This window comes from Diplotaxodon limnothrissa, linkage group LG9, assembly GCF_057381915.1.
Source record: "Diplotaxodon limnothrissa isolate DT_005_m linkage group LG9, D_limnothrissa_male_GT1.1, whole genome shotgun sequence".
Classification (NCBI taxonomy): Eukaryota; Metazoa; Chordata; class Actinopteri; order Cichliformes; family Cichlidae; genus Diplotaxodon; species Diplotaxodon limnothrissa.
Window position 1 is genome coordinate 26729046 of NC_140604.1, and position 21236 is coordinate 26750281.

Here is a 21236-nt window from a genome sequence, read left to right on the forward strand (position 1 = left end):
GGGAAGAGGGACAGAAGTGTCTCTGCTGAGATCCCATGGGAAGCTGTCTTTTGTGCAACACTAAAAAGACCACTTGTGTTCCAGTGTGATGCAAACACTTTTCAAAAATGCAAACAAATATTTGGAAGAAACTTGAATGGCCACACTTTCTCTTCAAGTTTTGATTCATACTTTCTCTGCTCGCGCCGTCTCTTTGTCTGTCAAGAAAGATATTCCCAGAAAATCCCAGGTCCCTGTTTGCTATTACGCCACGTAATATGTGTGAAATTTTATATTTTTTATGACAATAGCCAGGCATTGCCAAGGATTACTTAACAGCAGCTGAGATGTATGCTTGATTTTGGCCAAGCATACATCTCAGCCCCTGCAGCCACCCAGGGGCCATGAGAGAAAATAAGGAAATTACTGTATGGCACTGGGCCCGATGCCGCCTTGTACCCCGACAGTTAAGCTTTATTCCAGCATGTTGGCTTCAAGTCACACCTTTCTGAACAACTAAAAACCTCAGTTGTAATATGATTGATTGTTACCAGTTCCAACAATTTTCCTCTGTCATAGAAGAATAATAATGCAAGAATGTTTCCTTAATCCAAGGACACATTCCTCTGCTTCCTGTAATCCTGCTTTTCCAAGCAATTTTCACAAAAGCAGAGCTCAGCTGCTGCTTTGAGGGATCCCTCTGCTCAGCACACCCTTGGATATGTCACGACTCTGAAATATTAGGTTCTACTTGTGCTGGTATGACAGTCAGAGCTTCAGGCATGCTGCCAACTTGTCCTCCATCACTGCATTCGTCAGCAAGGTGAGTGACACTCTTGAAGGTGCGAGTTATAGGATCCTGCTGACTGATTTAATTTTCTTTTTACAGTGTTTCTCTTTTTTTTAAAAAAAAAAAAAAAAAAAACTAACAGTGAAAGATATTGGCTGTATGACGCATATTTCACATTGCTGCTTCATTCACTGTCACCGAGAAACAGGTTGAGATAAAACTTTGCTCGTTTGTCATTTTGTGCATGTTGTGCTTCAATAAAAAGAAAGAAAGCGAGAAGAAGAAGAACATATTGTCCAAAAAATAAGTGGCTACATGGTTATTGTATTTGCCTTGGGAATAATCAGATTCAGGGCCAGCGATAATAAATAACACTGAAAACTTGACTTGAAGGGAGAGCAAGCATCTGTCCGTCAGCAAAGACTTTCAGGGGTCTTAACCTCTATCACAGCCCTAAGCTGGGAAAACCAGAGAGACAGGTGCGGGCTCATGATGTCACAGGCCTGACTCAGTTTCCCTCCCAGCCACTTATGATTCCCATGATTGCCTTTGAAGAAGCCTGCAGCACATTAAGCTGCTGAGTGAAAAGCGCACAAATCAGAGACTATAACCATCAACTTCTATAACCTTTTTAATTTATGTATTTATTATTGTTTTATGCTATTTGGCAAGTTGTGCCCAACAGTGTGCTGGAATTTTATGACAAAATATACGATGTAGGCTTCTGTTGATGTCATGATGTTTATTTGTGTACCATTTTACAAGAGCAGATGTGACAAAGTGCATCATAATAATGACAGAAACAAGCCAAAGAAGATGGCGCAACAGCACACATTTCAGATGGACGATACATAGATGCAAGCACACTGTTATTGTAGCTACAAATTCTATGTTTATTATGTCAATCTAATGAAAAATTAGACTTAAATTAGGTTTGATGAACCTTCTTATCTATAGAGTAAAAGAACAGGAGTTGGACTTCAAGCCACTTTACAAAAAGTGTGTAATAGAAATATGCCAGTACTGCTTGCACACTATAAAAATCATTTATCAGTAGCTCACTGGTATAACTTAAAAGTAGCCTACAGGACAAGAAATGTTATTTTTTTACCCAACAATGAAGGATTTTGCAATAATACCATTAATATTATCGTTTTAAGTATTTAACGTCTCAAGAACCACATACAAGTTAGGACAAGTCTGTTAATAACAATATAATTAACTGTTACTACTGTTACAACATGGAAATAGTGAACGCTGCTGTTAAATTGGAATATAAGTGATTACATTTATACCTATTTAATATCTTTTTATGCCATATAGATCTAGTCTTTTGAGACAATTCACTTTGCAGTGAGTTTAGTTGTCACTTTGTGTTGTTTCATCGTCTTCATTTTCGCCTGGCCTCGATGGCCTTCATCAGTGGGACCCACCGAGATGTAGTCTCTCTGCTTGGTTTAGCCTGACCTAAAGCGGGCCACGTGCTCCCTCTGACGTTCACGGGGCCGTCATATTCGTCAGCCTCAGAGGCGATCTCCATTTTCTGGATGATGAGCTTTACGAGGCAGTGCTGCTTCTCTAGCAGGCATGACATCTCTTTCATTCTGCAGGGAAAAAGAAAAACAAAGACAAAACAATCAATTCATGTCACTTAGTGACAGACTTCATTCACTCTTGCCTAGATTTATAATGAGACTGCTGGAAGGTCAGACTCCTGGGTGACTTGATGCGCTTACTATAGAAACAGAGATACAGAGTGGGATCTGTAGGGGTCGCTCATGCATCAAAAACTACTTTTTCTTAATTCCCACTTTAGCTTTCAGCATGCACAGTCTAGATCATTGTACCTGTAATACTCATCCATTACCTCAATAATAAGCTTGCACACTTTTATGATTTTAGAAACATGAAAACTGACTTTCATGTGCATGCATTACCTGGTCTTCTGCTTTTTGAGCTCATTCTCGATCAAAGTGCATGCCTTTGATTTGGCTTGCAGATGATTCCAGACTTCATTGGTTTCCTCTTCACCATAGAAAAATTTCTTCAGAAAGTGCTGCAATCAAAAATGTGAAGGTTTAATAAAGGAGAAAACTTTCGCTGCTATAAGTTATAGACATAAATCATCATGTTGCACATCATCTGTTTCTTCTTTTTTTTTTAGCTTACCCTGGAACACCTGTGATTGGGATAGATGGTAATGGAGTTTTTGTCAACTCGTTTCATAAACCAATAAGGGAGCTTATCTTCCAGAGCGGTGTGCAGATCAATCTGGGGTCAGAAGGGCTGGTATTTAGTCAAGGGTTCGATTTTGGGCGAGGAATATATCATTGATATCATATATATCATCTTGTTATGTGTCAGTGTTCCATGCATGTTGTTAAAATGGCTCAAGAGCAAAACACCACAACATCAAAAAAAGAACAAGGCAAATTAAAAAAAAAATCCAAAGTAATTTTTATGCTAAAAAAAATTAACCTGGTTTAATACAAACCTGCATGGCTATCCGTTTCAGCGCAGCATTTCTTTGAACTTCAGCAATGTCTCCAACTGCTAAACCAATCTACAACACAATCAAAGAATCTTTGGTTAGGACCTTTAAAAATACAAAGCTTATGACAAGAGCATGATTAGATAAAATTGCTGTCAAAGCACTAGAACAGAAATTATTATAGTAACATACAAGCCAAATGTATAGCCACATAAACTACTTTAAGATGCAGCTGGGGATCAGGGTGTGCTTACCATCAGGTTCACGAGCAGGATTGGCATGAACAGAACAAAGACCACAAAAATGACGTATGTCAGGATACCAAAAGGTAGTCGATGATTCAGATACTCATCCAGGAAGTTGTTCTGGTAGTTCAGTTCCCCGACCATCATCACAAAGGTTTGTACCACAGAGAGCGGCACGCTGTTAAACTCCCTCTAATGATACAAAAAGAACAGCAACGTGTGATTGCATGTTAGCAATAAACACTTTATTATAACAGACATCCAGATGGCCTAGGTTTTAATCATTTCTGTACCCAGCCTGGACACTAAAGAATTGTTCTATCCCCACAAGTGTTTTGTGCAGGCCTAAACTTTGAACAACAGTGAAGTTTTAAAGTTAGGTGACTTTAGCAGCCATGTCAATAAAATATGCAGTGGTGCATGAACACAGCGTTCTGGTGGCTTTCTAAGGTGTGTGTGATGGTACAAGAAAGGGTGAGGGGACTGTTCTTACAAAAATTGTGACCTGATGTTATTAAAAAGGTCTGCGTGTTACTGAAGGAATCCTCTGGAGATCATTGATATACATGCAAAATTTTGAAAATCTGATGATACCCTTTCATCCTGCAGGAATTGTATGGTTATATGCATCACTGCGTTCTTTTAATACCTGATTGAGCATCAGGGCATGGAAGGCCAAACTGAAAGCCAACATCAGGTAGAAGAACAGCAATACAATACGGACCAGTGTCTTCATAATCTCCCCGAACATCACAACATAGATGCCAACTCCCTCAAACCTGAGGAATCAGGAGAATAAACAGGTTGGTGACCTCAACTTTATGAGAAAGTGGAGGATTTAAGTCAGAGTGAATAGTACCTCTGGAGATAAAGGAGAAATCCAACCCAGGAATTTAAAACTGCTATGGCCCCCGCTTGCCAGTGTAAAGAACCCTCTGCATTGATCATGAGGGGGACGACGAACAGTATAGAGAAGATGGCTGAAATCCAGTCGCTCTGGTTGGAGTAATCCGTGAAGTATTTCCAGCGCTTTGAAGCAACGAGATGAATAAAATCAGGGTTTTTTTTTTTTCAAATTTAACAGCTAAGCTTAAGCATGGAGGTGACATTCTGACTTTTTGCTATTCAGTAGGGGCTGTAAATCTAAATCTGGGGGCACGCATTCATCACACTTGATTGCCTGTGTGTCCACACAGACCCAGTGCTGCACAGATTTATGGGCACATGTTTTATGTGAGGTAATGACACTTCCATAAGAGGACAGTACCTGCTGTGATATCTGCACCACTTCCTTTCCTATCGAGTAGATATTCATAACCAATACCATCACCATGCAGAAGGACAAGGACACACGTTGCTGTGAAACAAATGTTGAGACGTACTTTGAATGGCACATTTGTAAAGATGTATTTTTCTAGTAATTTGAACGACAGATCATTTGTTTTCAATCACAATTTCCTCATAATGCTGTCAGAGTCATTATTACTCATCACAACAGCCATTAGTACCTCTGTGAAAGATACTGGAACCATGATGATATTGTGCTCGCCCGTGTCACTAGTGTTCACGGAGGGTCTCAGAGTCACTATAAGGTGAGTTAAGGGCAGCAAGCCCAACAGATAGAGAAACATGTTGAGCACATGAGCTATGCTCCCATAAGCAACCCTGTGGACAAAACAGAGGACACCATGGACCAACGGTCAAGGTAAAATGTTAACTGGAGCTGGACTAGGGTGAATAAATCTGTAAAAATAAATATGGGTCATGGGCCAAGTCCTCCTGAATACTCACCACTTCATTGCCAGATACTTTTTGCAGACGGGATGGTTGAGGAGCTCGATGCGGTTGTACTGCACCATCGCCTGCAGGAGGTGTAACAGAATAATGACCCACAGTCAGTACACACAGCACATTTTGCACAAGCAGTGGTACTCACTGCAGAACCAAAGGGGTTGCGCTGGAAATAGTCCAGCTCCACCGCTCTGTTGTTTGGGTTTAGGGCGGAGACAGTGAGAAACTTGACTCTTGACCCTGACTGTTCTTTATTGACAGCAAGTTATTGACGGCCTAACAAACGATGACATCAGCAGGAGTAAACTGGTGCTGTATTTTTTTAAAACATTTACAGAAAGATGTCGTAATTTTCCAAATAGTGCGAAGCTATCGAGAAAAGAAGGGGTGGCTGCTGTGCGGAGGACTGGAGGAAAGATTGCACAATGTATCTTGGCTTCAGTGATTTGCCACAAGCTGTTATTAGGTCTCGGTAGACTTGGCCACTCACCAAATTTGTGAACATTTGCATGCAGATTAAACCCCGCTTGAACTACCCTCTGCTGGCAATTTAGGTAGCACAACGAGCTGAAATTGATGCAGATGTAACACTGTAATAATATGTCCAACCTTTATGGAGGTGGCAATTTTCTGTTTCCTGATGAAAATGTTTTGCAGAGGTGAACTGTTTTTTGGCCATTTTAGAGGCTACAGCTAGTGTTTCTCTTGACCTGTTCTCTTGTAACATACTCAAAAGCTTTTAGTTCACAATATTTATATCGATAAGGGTGGGCTGAATGTCTGTAATGGTGAAACCATGTTAACAACACATGGAGGTTGTAGCAAGAACAGAGGAGAAGCCTATTATTTGTTTGCCAACAACCAATCAGACAAGTTTGATTCCTGATGAGTGCTAAGGGCAGAGTGCTGGTGGTGGCATCACAGCAGGGATGCTTGAATGTTCTTTTGTGATTTTTCAAGGCAGGAAGAGAGTGGGGGAAAAAGGCACAATGAACGTCGTTATAAAAGTGTCATCGTCACTAAACTATGTAGAGAAATTAAAAACATTTCTGAATAGGCCACACACTGCGTCTATGTAGTTGTCACTGTCACTTTCCAATGATTAATAGAGGAAGTGTCATCACTGCCCCTGAGGAGGGACAGGCCAATCCTGATCCCATAAGTTATCAAGGCAAGCGGTGAAGTCTACAGAGCCTCATTAGATGCTGATGCATGACAGAAATAGAGCTTGAGTGCTTGTGAATCATGTGGAAGTACAACATTTGGATTCTGAAGCTGTTAAAAGAGTAACAAAAAGGTTTGCTTACGTTGAGAGCGGCCAGTGGCTGAACCTTATTCCCATTGTAAATCTGCCCTTTCACTTCAATCGGAGCTTGGAGCCATTTGAAGTCATATTCAATCTAGGCCACAAAAAGAGTTGTTTAATCTTTTTCCCGATCAGTGTTTCAAACAATATGTTTAATGCGTGTTTTGTGTGATTACGTGGTAATCGGGGCTGTTGTGGTCATCATCAGATTCCCTCATGCTGCGGTCCAAAAGATGCTGTTGACAGAAGCGGCACAGTGACGAGGAATTAAATCTTTAGTAAGTAACAACAGATCACACAACACAAAAATGCTGAAAGATGTGAGTTATGATGACCGTATACAGTGATTTATGACATGGATTTTATTTTATTTTATTATTTCTTTATTTTGCCAGCAGCAAACCTTGTAAGTTTCAGGCAGAAACTCAATCATGTCTAGTATGGGGCATCGCTGACTACTTTCGGGATTGAACAGACTTACAGCTTCAGCACACCTGCAAGAAAAAATAATAAGATCACAGACACGACTATAACCACTGGATTGTAGAGTCACTTTAATATTTCTCAGTGGCACATTGCAGGCAGCTGCAGATAGCAATTCACACTACTACCCACATTTTATTGTGTGGCATGGCATGACTCCTAATAGTGATTGATGATTGTGAGTTTGTCACTTGAGGATTAAATGCTCCCTTATAGCTTGAGAAATCTATCCTACCTCTTTCACTAATTAGATTGGGCTATCTGAAAAAATTCATTGTCACAAACCCACTAATCAGTAGCTGACATTTGGGAGATTCATAGTTTTTACAGATCCAAGAAAGAGTTAAATATTGCACGGATAAATGAAAAAATTATTTAAGCTTTTTGCTCTTTAATATGCTCTATTTGTTTTTTTATTGACAAAATACCTTTCACAGTCAATTACAGCATTGACCACGTCTTTTCTCCCATTTTGCAAAGCCTCATGGAGGAATGAAGTGTGGTTCTTGTTTAAGATGATCTCCGCCCCCCTGGCCAGCAACAGCCTGACCGCAGCCACGTGTCCACCTCTCGCTGCGATGTGGAGTGCCGAGTTCTGTCAGTACAACAGAACACACCTTCTCAGATTCATTACAGTGTGGGGCGGATGACTTATTCGGAGTGAATGGCAATTATTTGTGTTTTAACGTTTAAACTGGAAAAATAACCCTAGTATAAAAATCGCCAGGACAAATTAATTAGTTCAAGAATAAATATCACAGATCACAGTGAAATTGTTTTGGAGTAACAGGAAGCAATACCCCATCCTCATCTGTTTTATCCAGCAGCTTGAGATTGGCTGCCAGTAGGATATCCATCGTTTGTGTGTATCCTTCAGAAGCAGCGTGGTGCAGACAAGTCCAGCCCTTGTAATCACTGTCAACAGGACATTTCGCTACAGGTTAGTATACTGTAAAAAACGATCACTCAAACCATCACGTTCCTTTAATGTTTTTGAGCAGTGTATTTTTTATGCTTGCACATGTACATGCTTCTGTGCACACAACGTGTGTTTGGCTTTACCTGTGGAAGAGAGCTCCTTTGCGCAGCAACAGTTGCACCACTTTTGTGTGTCCCTCTTTTGAGGCCAGATGGAGTGGAGTCAGGCCACGCTCATCGCCTTCATTTAGCAGACGAGAGTCAGTAATGGACTCTAATAATCGGTGACATGTATTGATGCGGCCATACCTTAAAAAAAAAAGTAAAATCACTGTATTGTCGGGAAATGGTAGAGCTCCATACCTGTAGACAATTTTATTGTAAGACACTCATGGCAACTGTTGCAGGTTTGAATCTGTGGCTGTAGGCTAGGTAGCAATAAAGGCTTAAAATGCTAGGAGCGGTAAGAAGAACAAAGTAGAAGTGACATATTTAGTTGGGAGATTATGTTTTGTTGTCTCTGAACCTTTTAAGCAGGTCAGCAGTATTGTCTGTACAGTAGAGAATGAGGCTTCTGTAAGAGTTAAGGTATGATATCATAGCATGGCCTTCATCTGCCCTCTAGTTCTAATGAAATGGGTGTTCATGATAGAAAAATCTATAATAATAATGTTGAAAATCCACCCATTAAACACTGTGAGTAACATTTTGTTCACATGTGGCTCACTAATTAAATGCTGTTCCTGTGACAGCTCCTTTGGGTCACTACATAATATTTAAGGTATGTTACTTGAATTAATCTTCTAAAAGCTTTTAGGGGCATGAATGTATTGAGGTTTTATACAGCTGAACAGTAAGGAATGGTGTTTTATTATCCGTCTGTCCATTTGATTGACTACAAATCAAATGGACATACACTGCCAACAAGAATTTCCATCCTTCCAAGTTTCTTAGTTTTTTGCTTATGTTTAGTTCCAGATCATAAGACAAATGTAAATATTAGAGAATGATAACCTGAATAAATACAAAATGCACTTTTTAAATGATAATTTCAATTATTAGGTGTGTGTGGGGGGGGGGGGGGGAGTTATCCAAACCAAACTGGCCCTGTGTGGAAAGAGTAATTGTCCTAACTACACACAGGACTGATTATTGCCAGAACTAGTGAATCAAATCATCACTTAAAGAGAGCCTGTCTGACAAAGTGATCTCAAAAAGCAACATATCATGCTACGATCCAAGGAAACTCAAGAACAGACAAGAAACAAAGTCACTGACTTCTTCAGTTTGGAAAGGAATACAAAGCCAATCAAATGGAGAAAACCTGGAACACTGGGTGATCTTCCCAGGAGTGCCTAGCCTAATAGAATTACTCCAAGGGTGCACTGATTACTCATCCAGGAGGTCAGATAAGAATCCAAAACAACAACTAAAGAACTGAAGATCTCACTTGCCTAAGTTAGGGTCAGAGTTCATGATTCAACAATAAGATTGGGCAAAAGGTTTCAAAGGTGAAAACCACTGCTAACCAAAAATAACACAAACGCTCGTCTCACATTTGCCAAAAAACATCTTTGTGATCCCCCAGACTATTTGAGGACTGACGAGACAGAAGATGAACTTCTTGGAAAGTTTTTGTCCCATATGTAAAATGAATACTGCACTTGATAAAAAGAACATCATACCCACAGTTAAACGAGGCGCTGGTAGTGTCCAATGCGACTGAATTAAAAAAGGTCTGTAAAAAAGAGTGATCCAAAATTCCTCCACAGTGATGTGAAAGACAGTTCTTGCAGTTCTTGCACATCCAGTTATTAGTCAAAGGAGCTTGCAAAGAAAAGTCCAGATGCTTTTCTTAGCAAGCTCCTTTGACTACGATGACCTGGATGACTGAGAACCTTCACAGACATCCAGTTATTAGGTTTAGAGGAAAATTACTTTTTCACAGCACAGGTTTGGATACCTTTTTTCTTTCCCTTAATAAAAAAATCATTATTTAAAAACTGCATTTTGTATTTACTCAAATGATCTTTGTCTAGTATTAAAATTTGCTTGATGACCTGAAACATGTAAGCGTGACAAATATGCAAAACACTAAGAAAGCAGGAAAGAGGCCAATACTTGTTTATACATGCATGGACAGATGGATGGATAGCTACCTTTGAAATTCTGTGTGGATGTAACAGCTGCATATAGTGTTTTACAATAACACTGGAGTTACACTGGCACACAGCACTAGGTGATATTACAGCTAAAAATTGTACTTGAAATTAACAAACAGAAATGATTTATATGCTACACATCATCCATCATACAGTGGTCAATATCATCTGATTAATTTCAACAGCCATGACTTTGCATTTGTTTGAACAAATCCATTTCCAAAGTTTGTGTAACTGAGTGAAAATCTATGCTATGTTAAGTCTTACTGAGCAGCGAAGTGCAGGGCAGACTTCTTGTCCTTGGACTTGCATGCGAGTCCAAGTTGCCCCGAGAGGCCCAGCATGTTCTTCACTGAGTCGTGGATTCCCAGTCTGCAGGCGTAGTGGAGTGGGGTGCAGCCATCGTTATCCTCACAGCTTAAAAGTGCCTTCACACTGTTGAGCTAAAATCCAATGCATTATGAACACATCTACTTCATTCTTACTGTACAATCACAGGCGACCACTTAGGTACACCTGTTCAACTGCTTATTATTCGACATATCTAATCAGCCAACCACATAGCAACAACTCAGCACATTCAGTCATGTAGACATGACCAAGGTAACCTGCTGAAGTTCAAACTAAGCATCAGAAATGGGGAAGAAATGTGATTTAAGTGATTTTGAATGAGTTTTTTGGTGCCAGGCGGGCTGGTTTGAGTGTTTCAGAGACAGATGAACTACTGGGATTTTCCCCGCACAAGCATCTCTAGGTTTTACAGAGAAGAGAGAAAATATCTGGTGAATGACAGTTCTCTGAGAGAAAATGCCATGTTGATGGCAGAGGTCAGAGGAGAATAGCTAGACTTCTTTGAGATGATAGGAAGGTGACAATAACTCAAATAATCATTTGTTACAAGTGAGGTATGTTTGTGTTGAGCCTTCAAGCAGGTGAGCTACAGCAGCAGAGGACCACATCGGGTCCCACTCCTGTCAGCTAAGCACAGGAAACTGAGGATATAATTTACACAGGCTCAACAAAAATTGGACAAGAGAAGAGTGAAAAAACATCTAATGAATATCAATTTCTTCCGCAGTATTTTGATGGTAGAGTCGAGAATTTGTGAGAGGAAGGGAGCAGATCTGCGGAAACTGTGTAATGCTGTCATGTCAATATGGACCCAGATCTCTGATGAATGTTTCCAGCACCTTGTTGAATCTAGAAACTGTACCTAACAAAGTGGCCAACACGTGCATACTAAGCAATGCAAAAAATTGAAATGCTATATTTTATGCACATGACAAAATTGACAGTTATCCATACTCGAACAGAAACTACAAAATTATTGTGATCTGCTATTCTCACACTGTCTGTCTTTATGTCTTTAACAGTGATGTAGCTTCAGGAAAAAGCTCACAGTGTTTAAAGGACTATATGGCTTTGGCGAGAGTGTAATGAACTTCGATCAGCTGGCTTTGAAAGCACGCAACTTTTGAAGGCTCCAGGCAAGCTGATCAAGGACAGTGCAGTAATTAGATTCCAGCCACTTAATGACATTTTTGTTTAAGCAGCATTCAGTGCATTTAATAAGCTACCGACTGATTGGCAGTACCTGCAGTACTTCTTCCGGGAGGTTTTTCAGGCCCTTTGGCTGCAGAATGGCCAGGTGGAGAAAGTTACAGCCACATTTGTCTCTCACGTTAACGTTGGCTCCTAAAAAAATCATTAACATTTGCATAAGTGTTTACAACCTTTATTATCAGGCAAATTATATGAGCACTACTGGTGGAGAAGTCATTTACTTTAGCTCACCTTTTGACAGCAGCAGAGCCACAGTTTTCCATGCTCCACAGCTCGTAGCCAGCAGCAAAGGAGAGTTTCCCTTGCAGTCGGTGCTGTTAATGTCTGCACCCTGAAGATAGAATGCATTATAGCTTTAAAGTTACCTCTTTAATTTTAGCACACAAATGAAAAGCATTGTGTGCACATTAGCAATGAATACACCCCCACAGTATTCTCAGTTTTAAGAGGATCAGCGAACACATTTAAAAGTCCTTTTAAACAAATTTCATTAACTTAGCTTCATCAAATCAGACCAACAGGTGATATTTTGTAATGATAGCAGAAGAAGTAAACAGTGGGGAAACAATTTGATCCCATGCTGAATTTTAAATGAAGTAAATTACAAAGAAATGATGGTAGTCTCATTTTAATTGAGAGAGGCAAACTATCAACCAAAACTCAAGAACAAACAAGTAACATAAAAGATATAAATTGATTTGAATCTAACTGAGTGCAATACGATTGGCTGTGTGCCACCCATCTGGCACAAAAACAACAATAAATCAATCCAGCAATCCAACAATTACGGATACTCCTGAATGCGTTATGTATATAGAGCACAACTCTCCACAGAATTACTTTCTTCCATTTCAGCTTCTCCACCAACATAGACAAGACCAAACAGCTGCCAAAGGATATCAGGGACAAGATTGTAGACCTGCACAAGGCTGAATGGGCCACAAAACCATCAGTGCTATTATTCAGAAAAGGGAGAAATATAAAATAACCATCAGTCACCCTTGGTCTGTAACTGCATGCAAGATCTTGCCTCGTGGGGTGAGGATGATCACGAGAAAGGTGCTGGATCAGGGACTGGTTAATGATCTAAAGGGAGCTGGGACCACAGTCACCAAAAACATCAACGGTAACACACTACCTGCAAGGTCCCCCTGCTCGAGAAGCTACATGAATGGCCTCGTTTTAAGTTTTCTAGTGATTGAAAGTGGTGTTGTCAGATGAAAACAAATTCGAGCTCTATGCCATCAACTATAAACACCATGTTTGGAGGAGGAGAAATGCTGAGTATGACTCAAAGAACATCACAGTCAAGCACGGAGGTGGAAGCATTATGCTTTGGTTTTTCTGCTAAGGGTACAGGACAATTTAACTGCATTGACGGACAAATGGACCGGGCCATGAACCTCCGTCCCTCAGCCAGAACATCAAAGATGGATTGATGATACAGTGGGGCAAAAAAGTATTTAGTCAGCCACCGATTGTGCAAGTTCCCCCACTTAAAATGATGACAGAGGTCAGTAATTTGCACCAGAGGTACACTTCAACTGTGAGAGACAGAATGTGAAAAAAAAATCCATGAATTCACATGGTAGGATTTGTAAAGAATTTATTCGTAAATCAGGGTGGAAAATAAGTATTTGGTCACCTCAAACAAGGAAAATCTCTGGCTCTCACAGACCTGTAACGTCTTCTGTAAGAAGCTTTTCTGTCCCCCACTCGTTACCTGTATGAATGGCACCTGTTTGAACTCATCATCTGTATAAAAGACACCTGTCCACAGCCTCAAACAGTCAGACTCCAAACTCCGCCATGGCCAAGACCAAAGAGCTTTCGAAGGACACCAGGAAAAGTATTGTAGACCTGCATCAGACTGGGAAGAGTGAATCTACAATAGGCAAGCAGCTTGGTGTGAAAAAATCAACTGTGGGAGCAATCATCAGAAAATGGAAGACATACAAGACCACTGATAATCTCCCTCGATCTGGGGCTCCACACAAGATCTCATCCCGTGGGGTCAAAATGATCATGAGAACGGTGAGCAAAGATCCCAGAACCACACGGGGGGACCTGGTGAATGACCTGCAGAGAGCTGGGACCAAAGTAACAAAGGTCACCATCAGTAACACACTACAACGGCAGGGAATCAAATCCCGCAGTGCCAGACGTGCTCCGCTGCTGAAGCCAGTGCATGTCCAGGCCCGTCTGAAGTTTGCCAGAGAGCACATGGATGATACAGCAGAGGATTGGGAGAACGTCATGTGGTCAGATGAAACCAAAGTAGAACTTTTTGGTATAAACTCAACTCGTCGTGTTTGGAGGAAGAAGAATACTGAGTTGCATCCCAAGAACACCATACCTACTGTGAAGCATGGGGGTGGAAACATCATGCTATGGGGCTGTTTTTCTGCCAAGGGGACAGGACGACTGATCCTTGTTAAGGACAGAATGAATGGGGCCATGTATCGTGAGATTTTGAGCTAAAACCTCCTTCCATCAGTGAGAACTTTGAAGATGAAACGAGGCTGGGTCTTCCAACATGACAATGATCCAAAACACACCGCCCGGGCAACAAAGGAGTGGCTCCGTAAGAAGCATTTGAAAGTCCTGGAGTGGCCTAGCCAGTCTCCAGACCTCAACCCCATAGAAAATCTGTGGCGGGAGTTGAAAGTCCGTGTTGCTCGGCGACAGCCCCAAAACATCACTGCTCTCGAGAAGATCTGCATGGAGGAATGGGCCAAAATACCAGCTACTGTGTGTGCAAACCTGGTAAAGACCTATAGTAAACGTTTGACCTCTGTTATTGCCAACAAAGGTTATGTTACAAAGTATTGAGTTGTATTTTTGTTATTGACCAAATACTTATTTTCCACCCTGATTTACGAATAAATTCTTTACAAATCCTACCATGTGGATTCATGGATTTTTTTTTCACATTCTGTCTCTCACAGTTGAAGTGTACCTCTGGTGCAAATTACTGACCTCTGTCATCATTTTAGGTGGGGGAACTTGCACAATCGGTGGCTGACTAAATACTTTTTTGCCCCACTGTATCTGATAATAAAACCGGACATGTCATGTGTGTAACAGCTGCGTGGCATTTGTGTGTATTCATGTGTGTCTTATTTACCAGAGAAATTAGGTACTCCGCCAGCTCCGTGTGATCAAATATTGTTGCCCTGGAAAAGTAAACACAGTTGTTGTAAACCAGCCGTTCAGCGCACTACTTTGTGAGTCAAGGTCTTACTCATGCTGTCAGATAAGCAGTGAGGATGATTTAGTTCTCATTCGGCAACATAATAGCCAGATTTCCCTTTATTGTCACACTTTTATCTTCAGGGTTGTACGGCTTCCCTTTGTTGACACACTTTAATGACTAAGTGTTTGTGTTCTCCATTAAGAAAGAGACTTATGTGGATGATTTCCCCCACAACTAAATGATGGACTGAAGTATACTTGATCATCCAGATACCAGACGACATATTTCTATTGTGCTTAAAAGGCCTTTTGTGGTATTATTTCACTCCACATCACAGCAATGGCGTCCAAATAAGAATGAAAACACAGAGGGAGGACCTTTGTCCTTTGTTCTGCTACTGTCAGTGCCAACACAAATAGCTTTTAGATAAAATCTATGTGGATGGGAAGCAAATCTTTATTATGTAATTATATCATTATCGCTTTCCTCAGGCTTGTCGTTGCCAAGCATAAGGAGTTTATATCTAATTATCTTGTTTGCAGATGTGTTTTACTGTTGATATGATGCAGATAAAGTGGTCTTTATATAGCATGAGCAAGCAAATGAGTAGCAATTGCAATATTGCATATCTACACAACTTCATTGGTATCGCAACAAAGATCATTTTAATTAAAACAATGTCCACCAATAAAATTATGAACTAGAATTAGGAAATAGTGGAAACTTGCCCTTTTGTGCTCTCGGTCACTGACTGTTCAGCACAAGGAACAGAATATATATGTGCTCTTGTCTATGGAGATTAATTTAAAATTGAATGCTGAGATACAGTTAATAAGATATTGTTTATTTTCCATTCTGGAGTCTCAGCAACTCTCTGCTCTCTCACGGGTCAGCATGGTCAGGATGCTTTGCATTTTGTCAACAATGAAATTTGCATTTCAAAAAGGCACCAATTTTGAATTCTACAGAAAAGCAATTTGCAAAGAAGTTGCTGTCACAGTCTTCTGGCCGAGCGCCTTTGGTTTCTACCCCTCACTGAGTGTGGTTATGATGCCTATGCCCATCTTTGACAGTTTGTGATGGCTACTATCAGCCTACAAAGTCTACATAACCACATGCAGCTGCATTATTAAGTTTTATCAACACACTCAAAAAATATTTATGCCCCAAATGCTGACTTTAAATAATCTGAATCGATTTAAATGTTCTATGTAATTTTGTTACATAAGTACAATGTAAAACATTAGACTTAAAGAATCTGGTCAAATGAAATTTACTTGATCAGTATTGATTTAGTTTATACTGAGTATATTCTCCTTAATGATTAATTATTTGATTAAATACACTGGGGGGATTGTTCCGTGCACTAATTTCCGCATCGGAAATGAATGACAAGGAGAGACCCACCTGTGTAGAGGGGTCTGACATGCACCATCAGTGAGATTGATGATATCTTCAACTCGCTCAACAGAAGACAGCATCAGTTTGATGACCTCAAGAGCACCCTGGGTGCAGGCCAAATGAAGCGGTGTAGACCTGTCGTTCTAGAGTCCGACAAACATGGATACATTACAAGTGATGAATGCGGAATATGATGCAAATTTACAAGTTCATCACACACAGTTATGTCTGCTGCATACAGAAACCCTGCGGAGATTTTTATAAACCTGCAGCGATGTAAACTGGCACAAACAGAATATGAATAAGTATACTCATGCGTGATTCACACAAAGAAATCCTGCAAGTTTCCTCTGTGTAACATTAGCAAAGTAAGTCCCAGACTTCTTGGCTGAACACTGGGGACTGTAACACAAGCCTTTAATGAGATAACCAGGACTGGCAGGAGGAGGCCAGTGATCACTCCACTCAGCTTCACAGTGTAAGTGGATGTAATTTGTATCAATTTGGCCAACCGAAGCTATTACTGTACTCGCTACTGCTGATGTAGCTCTGGCCACTAGCCCAGGGCAAGACATAACGATCACTCCCAGATGGGTGTGATAAGACTGACGGGTTCTAACAGTACAAAGAAGGCGACCCTCTGGTGACAACGTGTTTTACAAGTGTTGGAATCCAGGTTTGTTTAAAAAGCAATGCAAATCTGGCAGAGTAGGAGTGAAAACCAAAATGTGTGATCTGGCTATGGCATTCTGAGTAGTAGGTAAAAACAGTGGTGAAAATCAAATGAATGTATGCCCAGTCTTTTTGAGACGGTTTATGAAAAGGCCATGTAGTGATTTACATCTTGTTATCTTTTATAATAGAAGTACCTGTTGCTGGTCAACTTTAGCTCCAGTAGCAATGCAGAGGCGGATGGTCTCGATATTCCCACCACGTACAGCCAGATGCAGGGGGCTGCTCTTGGTCTTGTCTAAATAGTTCATGTGGCACACAGCCGAGTGGCCTAACTCCTCTCCTGTCAGGACAGAATTCAATAAATTGTTTTTATATCTTGAACGTGAAATGCAGTGAAAATGTCCATAATGGCAGTTTCTTATGACCAACTCCGTCTTTGACTTTTAGTGGCTTTCTTGTTTTGTTTTTAGCAGGCAGATGTAATGAGTAATGTGTATATTTAACATGGGCTGTGCAAAAAAAAAAAAAAAAAAGACAGCACACAAATGTCCTAAATATTTTAAGGTCTTGCTAAACTTTGTCCAAAAGCACCAAAGTTACCAAACAGACCTCCCACTGTGGATAAACATACTATCATTTGTGATGTCTAGCCTACAGAAAATACCCCAAGTGCTTATCTGGAGGGGGGGGGTAATCTACCAGCTTAATATGCTGCTTGGCCTTGTAAAAAACATTTTCATTGCTGTCAGCACTTTGAGTTTTTGATGATAGCATTTTTCTTTCATCATACCAGCCTTGAGAATGACTTCCATGGCTTTCTTCGCACCTGCGAAGGCAGCAGCGTGCATGGCGAAATGGCCAAGCTTGTTCTGTTGGCAAAGCTTTGCTCCATGCTTTAACTTTGATGGATATATGAATGGATGAGAAGGCAAAACAAAGAGACATGGTCTTTTGTCAGAAGCAAAGCTGCAGCAAAAGGAAGCTACATGATGAGTTCACAGTTATCATTTGCAGTAAGGTGTAGGTACGCGGTACAATGTGGAGCCTCGTACATACCAACATGCTAAGAGCCTCACAGTTATTAAGGGAACAAGCCAGCATCAGTGGGGTGTTTCCAAGGTCTCCCTTTAGATTGCAGTCTGTACTGCTGTAGGACAACAGCACCTTCATGAAAGAGATATAAAAACAGTAACTAATTAAAGTACAGCATAAGTAAAAACGGGCAATTGAATAATAGAAAATCCATCAAGCACATCAACGTAATAAAGATTAAATAAAGACACAAAAAGACAAGGTTTAGCCATTCCACAATGCCCCAAAAAGTACAGTACATAAGATGTAATGTGGGAAAATATTGTTTGTTATTTGACTAAATTACCAGCTAAATTTTTTAAAATTTGTTTATACTGTAATTAAAATTATCACACTACTTAAATTTACTTTAATTCCTGCAAAAAAACAACAATTTTTTTTTACTGTTTATTGTAGTTTACCTACCTTTAACTATTTGCATCTAAATATAATAACATACACAGAAATTACATTTAATCACATCACAGGGGATTTACACCCTTAGTTGAGTGCTGTATAATAAAGTGCTAGAATGCTCTGCGTTGACCTTGTTGACTACAGGAATTCAAGAGAAAAACACACTTCCTGTCCTTTAAATTATTACATCAACTGTGCCGTATCAGCCTTCTCACCCCCACCAGGTTGCTGTGTCCATGGCTGACAGCCAAGTGCAGGGGGGACAGGAGGGCAGTGTTGAGGATGTTGGGGTTAGCCCCCAGGTCCAAAAGAGCCTTGCAGCTCTCTGCCTTGTTCCTCTCCACTGCCCAGTGAAGGGGCACATTGCCCTGCTCATCACAGCTGTTCAGGACTAAGAGACGATACAAGAGCATATGCAGAAAGGTTCGTATGTGTATGTATCAGATATAATATGCAAAAATAATGTCCCTCTTCCATGCAGTAACTTTAGAAATGAAATTACGCCGAGTCACAAAACATGTTGTGTTGCGTCTTGTGATCGATGACTTAGGTGCACTTACCCTGTGCATCTGTGACAGTGGAGATGAATTGAATGAGGGTGATGTGTCCCCCTGCAGCAGCGTGATGAAGGGGACTGGCTCCACATTCATCTTTTTCACTGAGGACCTCTGGGCTCTTCTTCACTAGGTTCTCCAGGAGAGCTAGGTCACCCTTCTCAGCCAACTAGATGATATTATATAGAGTAATATAACACAAAGAATACAGAACAGTTGATTTTTCTGCTTTCCAGTTTGTTCAAAGTGTGTTTTACCAAAGAACACACTATGCTAGAAGGCATTTCAAACTATTCTTGTGTGCCTTCTGATATAATCACTGGAGTATGATATAACGGCCATTTGTTAGTTTTGTATAAAAACAGACTTTACAATCCAATTCGTTGAAAACTCATGTAATATTATTATTATGTAATACTAGAATTGTTTAGGCCTCCTTAACCTCCTCCTTAAGGATACACTGGGCTGGGATTAATCCGAGTTACATAAACCTTCTCATATTGTGAATACTTGTGGCAGAAATAAGTAAGTTTTTGAAAACGTTTTTTACAGACATGCATATTTTTTTCAGTAAGTTTTTTCCCCTCACCTCAAATATATTTCGATTTGCCAGGCCTGGATCGTCATCCTCTATCACATATGTATAACAACTGTTTTGCCGTGCCACATCCCTGCTGAAGTTCATCACTTAGCTGAGACTCTGTGGACATGAGCCCTAATAAAAACAAAGAAAGCAGTGACATGTGTGCATGTGAACCCCAGCGCTCACACCTGTGCAAGCTGATGCACATGACAGCAGCAGATTGAAAACACAGATAGAAATATGCCATAATTTCAATCAAGCCACAGATGAGCAAGCCTACTTAGCAAGCTAGAAGAACTTAGAGCGTAATGTGATAGATAGCGCAAATAAAACCTTAATGCACAGGCTTCTAATGTTTAGAGGGGACATGGGCACAGGACATTGTCTTTACCCAGAAGGGCATTCACATCCGTTGAGTCTTTGTGGCGGGGGTTGAAGCCCTGCACTTGAAGAAAGCAATTATGTCCTCCGCAGCTGCAGGTCAGCTTGTTTGAGCCAGTCCCAGGTGTCCTCGCGTGGTCCTGGGTGAGTGAGATTGAGATAGACCTTGTAATTTTATTGCCTTCAGTCCCATCGAAAGGCCAAACAGTAAATGGCATCTTTTTTCTGGTGAGCAAACTACTATTGAGAATCTTCACTGCAAATCTCCTTCACCTACGTTATTTGCCGTGCGCTGATGTTGTTCCTCGGGTCAGAGCAGCAGCTACGTTTTACTGTTTGATTTGCACATTTTGTTGGTGTTTTATACACACTGACTAATGCTCAGTCAGTAACAACCTGATCCAAAAGTTTAAGCACTAAAACATAAAGACACCACTTCAAATATCAGCAAGTCAAAAATGATCACTGAGTTAATTTTTATAGGTTATTTATAGGGTTTAATTTAATTTACAGCTTTTAGTTAGTATAGTTTGGTACACTAATAATGCCCTTAGTATGCTATTGATATATCATTAGAGCAATATAATAATAAATAAACACTTAAATCGCGTAGGCCTGTGATGGACTGGCCTCTTGTCCTTTGGCTGCTGGGATAGCTTCAAGCCGGACTAATGGGTGGATGAAAGGATGAGTGTCTAAGATGCTGTACTTAAGACACACTTAGCATATGTATGCATATTTAATCATATTTAATAATATGGTCTTCTATTCGTTACTTGCATTTGTTTTGTTTTTTTATTATTCAAATATTTTTTAAAAAGCATGCATTCCAAAGCGCAAGCATATTTACATCACGGTAAAGGTTTAGTTTAAATTCTTTACATACATAAAAGTACTGTAAGTGCAACTGTTTCTGGAAAACATGTCACACCACCTGTGATGATTTTTAACAACATGAGTATAATTTGTGTTTAACTAAAGCACTAAAGTAACATCGCATGCACTTAATCAATGAAAGATGCTACTAACATACTAAACTAGTCTCTTTATGAAATTGAAGGCTAATGAAGACTTTTTATTCTGGGGGTTGTAAAGTAATGCTCGAAACATCCAACACTTGGATTTGCATTTATTGGCAGATTTGCAGTTTGCATTATGAGTCATGATCGCCCATCAATATTTCAGCACTACCTTCACTGATCTGAATACTTGAGTCCATTACCTCTACCA

At 40.2% G+C, this 21236-nt stretch overlaps 1 protein-coding gene across 1 annotated transcript; it reads right to left on the minus strand.

Annotated features, from left to right (window-relative positions):
• Positions 1-2159: 2159 nt before the first annotated feature.
• Positions 2160-19727, minus strand: trpa1b (transient receptor potential cation channel, subfamily A, member 1b). Its single transcript, XM_085362410.1, has 27 exons — positions 19632-19727; positions 19049-19211; positions 18704-18879; positions 18057-18164; positions 17791-17899; positions 17195-17340; positions 16332-16468; positions 14856-14904; positions 11960-12059; positions 11760-11860; positions 10433-10608; positions 8148-8312; positions 7886-8000; positions 7514-7680; positions 7006-7096; positions 6779-6838; positions 6604-6696; positions 5297-5367; positions 5014-5170; positions 4773-4862; positions 4365-4534; positions 4155-4284; positions 3515-3697; positions 3264-3332; positions 2939-3040; positions 2707-2825; positions 2160-2373 (listed from the first exon to the last, which is right to left on the minus strand). The coding sequence occupies exons 1-27, from the start codon at positions 19725-19727 to the stop codon at positions 2160-2162; spliced, it is 3357 nt and encodes a 1118-aa protein (XP_085218536.1).
• Positions 19728-21236: the final 1509 nt, after the last annotated feature.

What these genes read in the sequence shown, in the direction of transcription:
- trpa1b (XM_085362410.1), bottom strand. Translation starts at nt 19,727, where the DNA reads ATGAACTTCAGCAGGGATGTGGCACGGCAAAACAGTTGTTATACATAT. An exon ending in CAAATCGAAATATATTTGAG is followed by an intron (nt 19,212 to 19,631) that starts GTGAGGGGAAAA and finishes AATATCATCTAG; the next exon opens with TTGGCTGAGAAGGGTGACCT. An exon ending in CACTGTCACAGATGCACAGG is followed by an intron (nt 18,880 to 19,048) that starts GTAAGTGCACCT and finishes ATCGTCTCTTAG; the next exon opens with TCCTGAACAGCTGTGATGAG.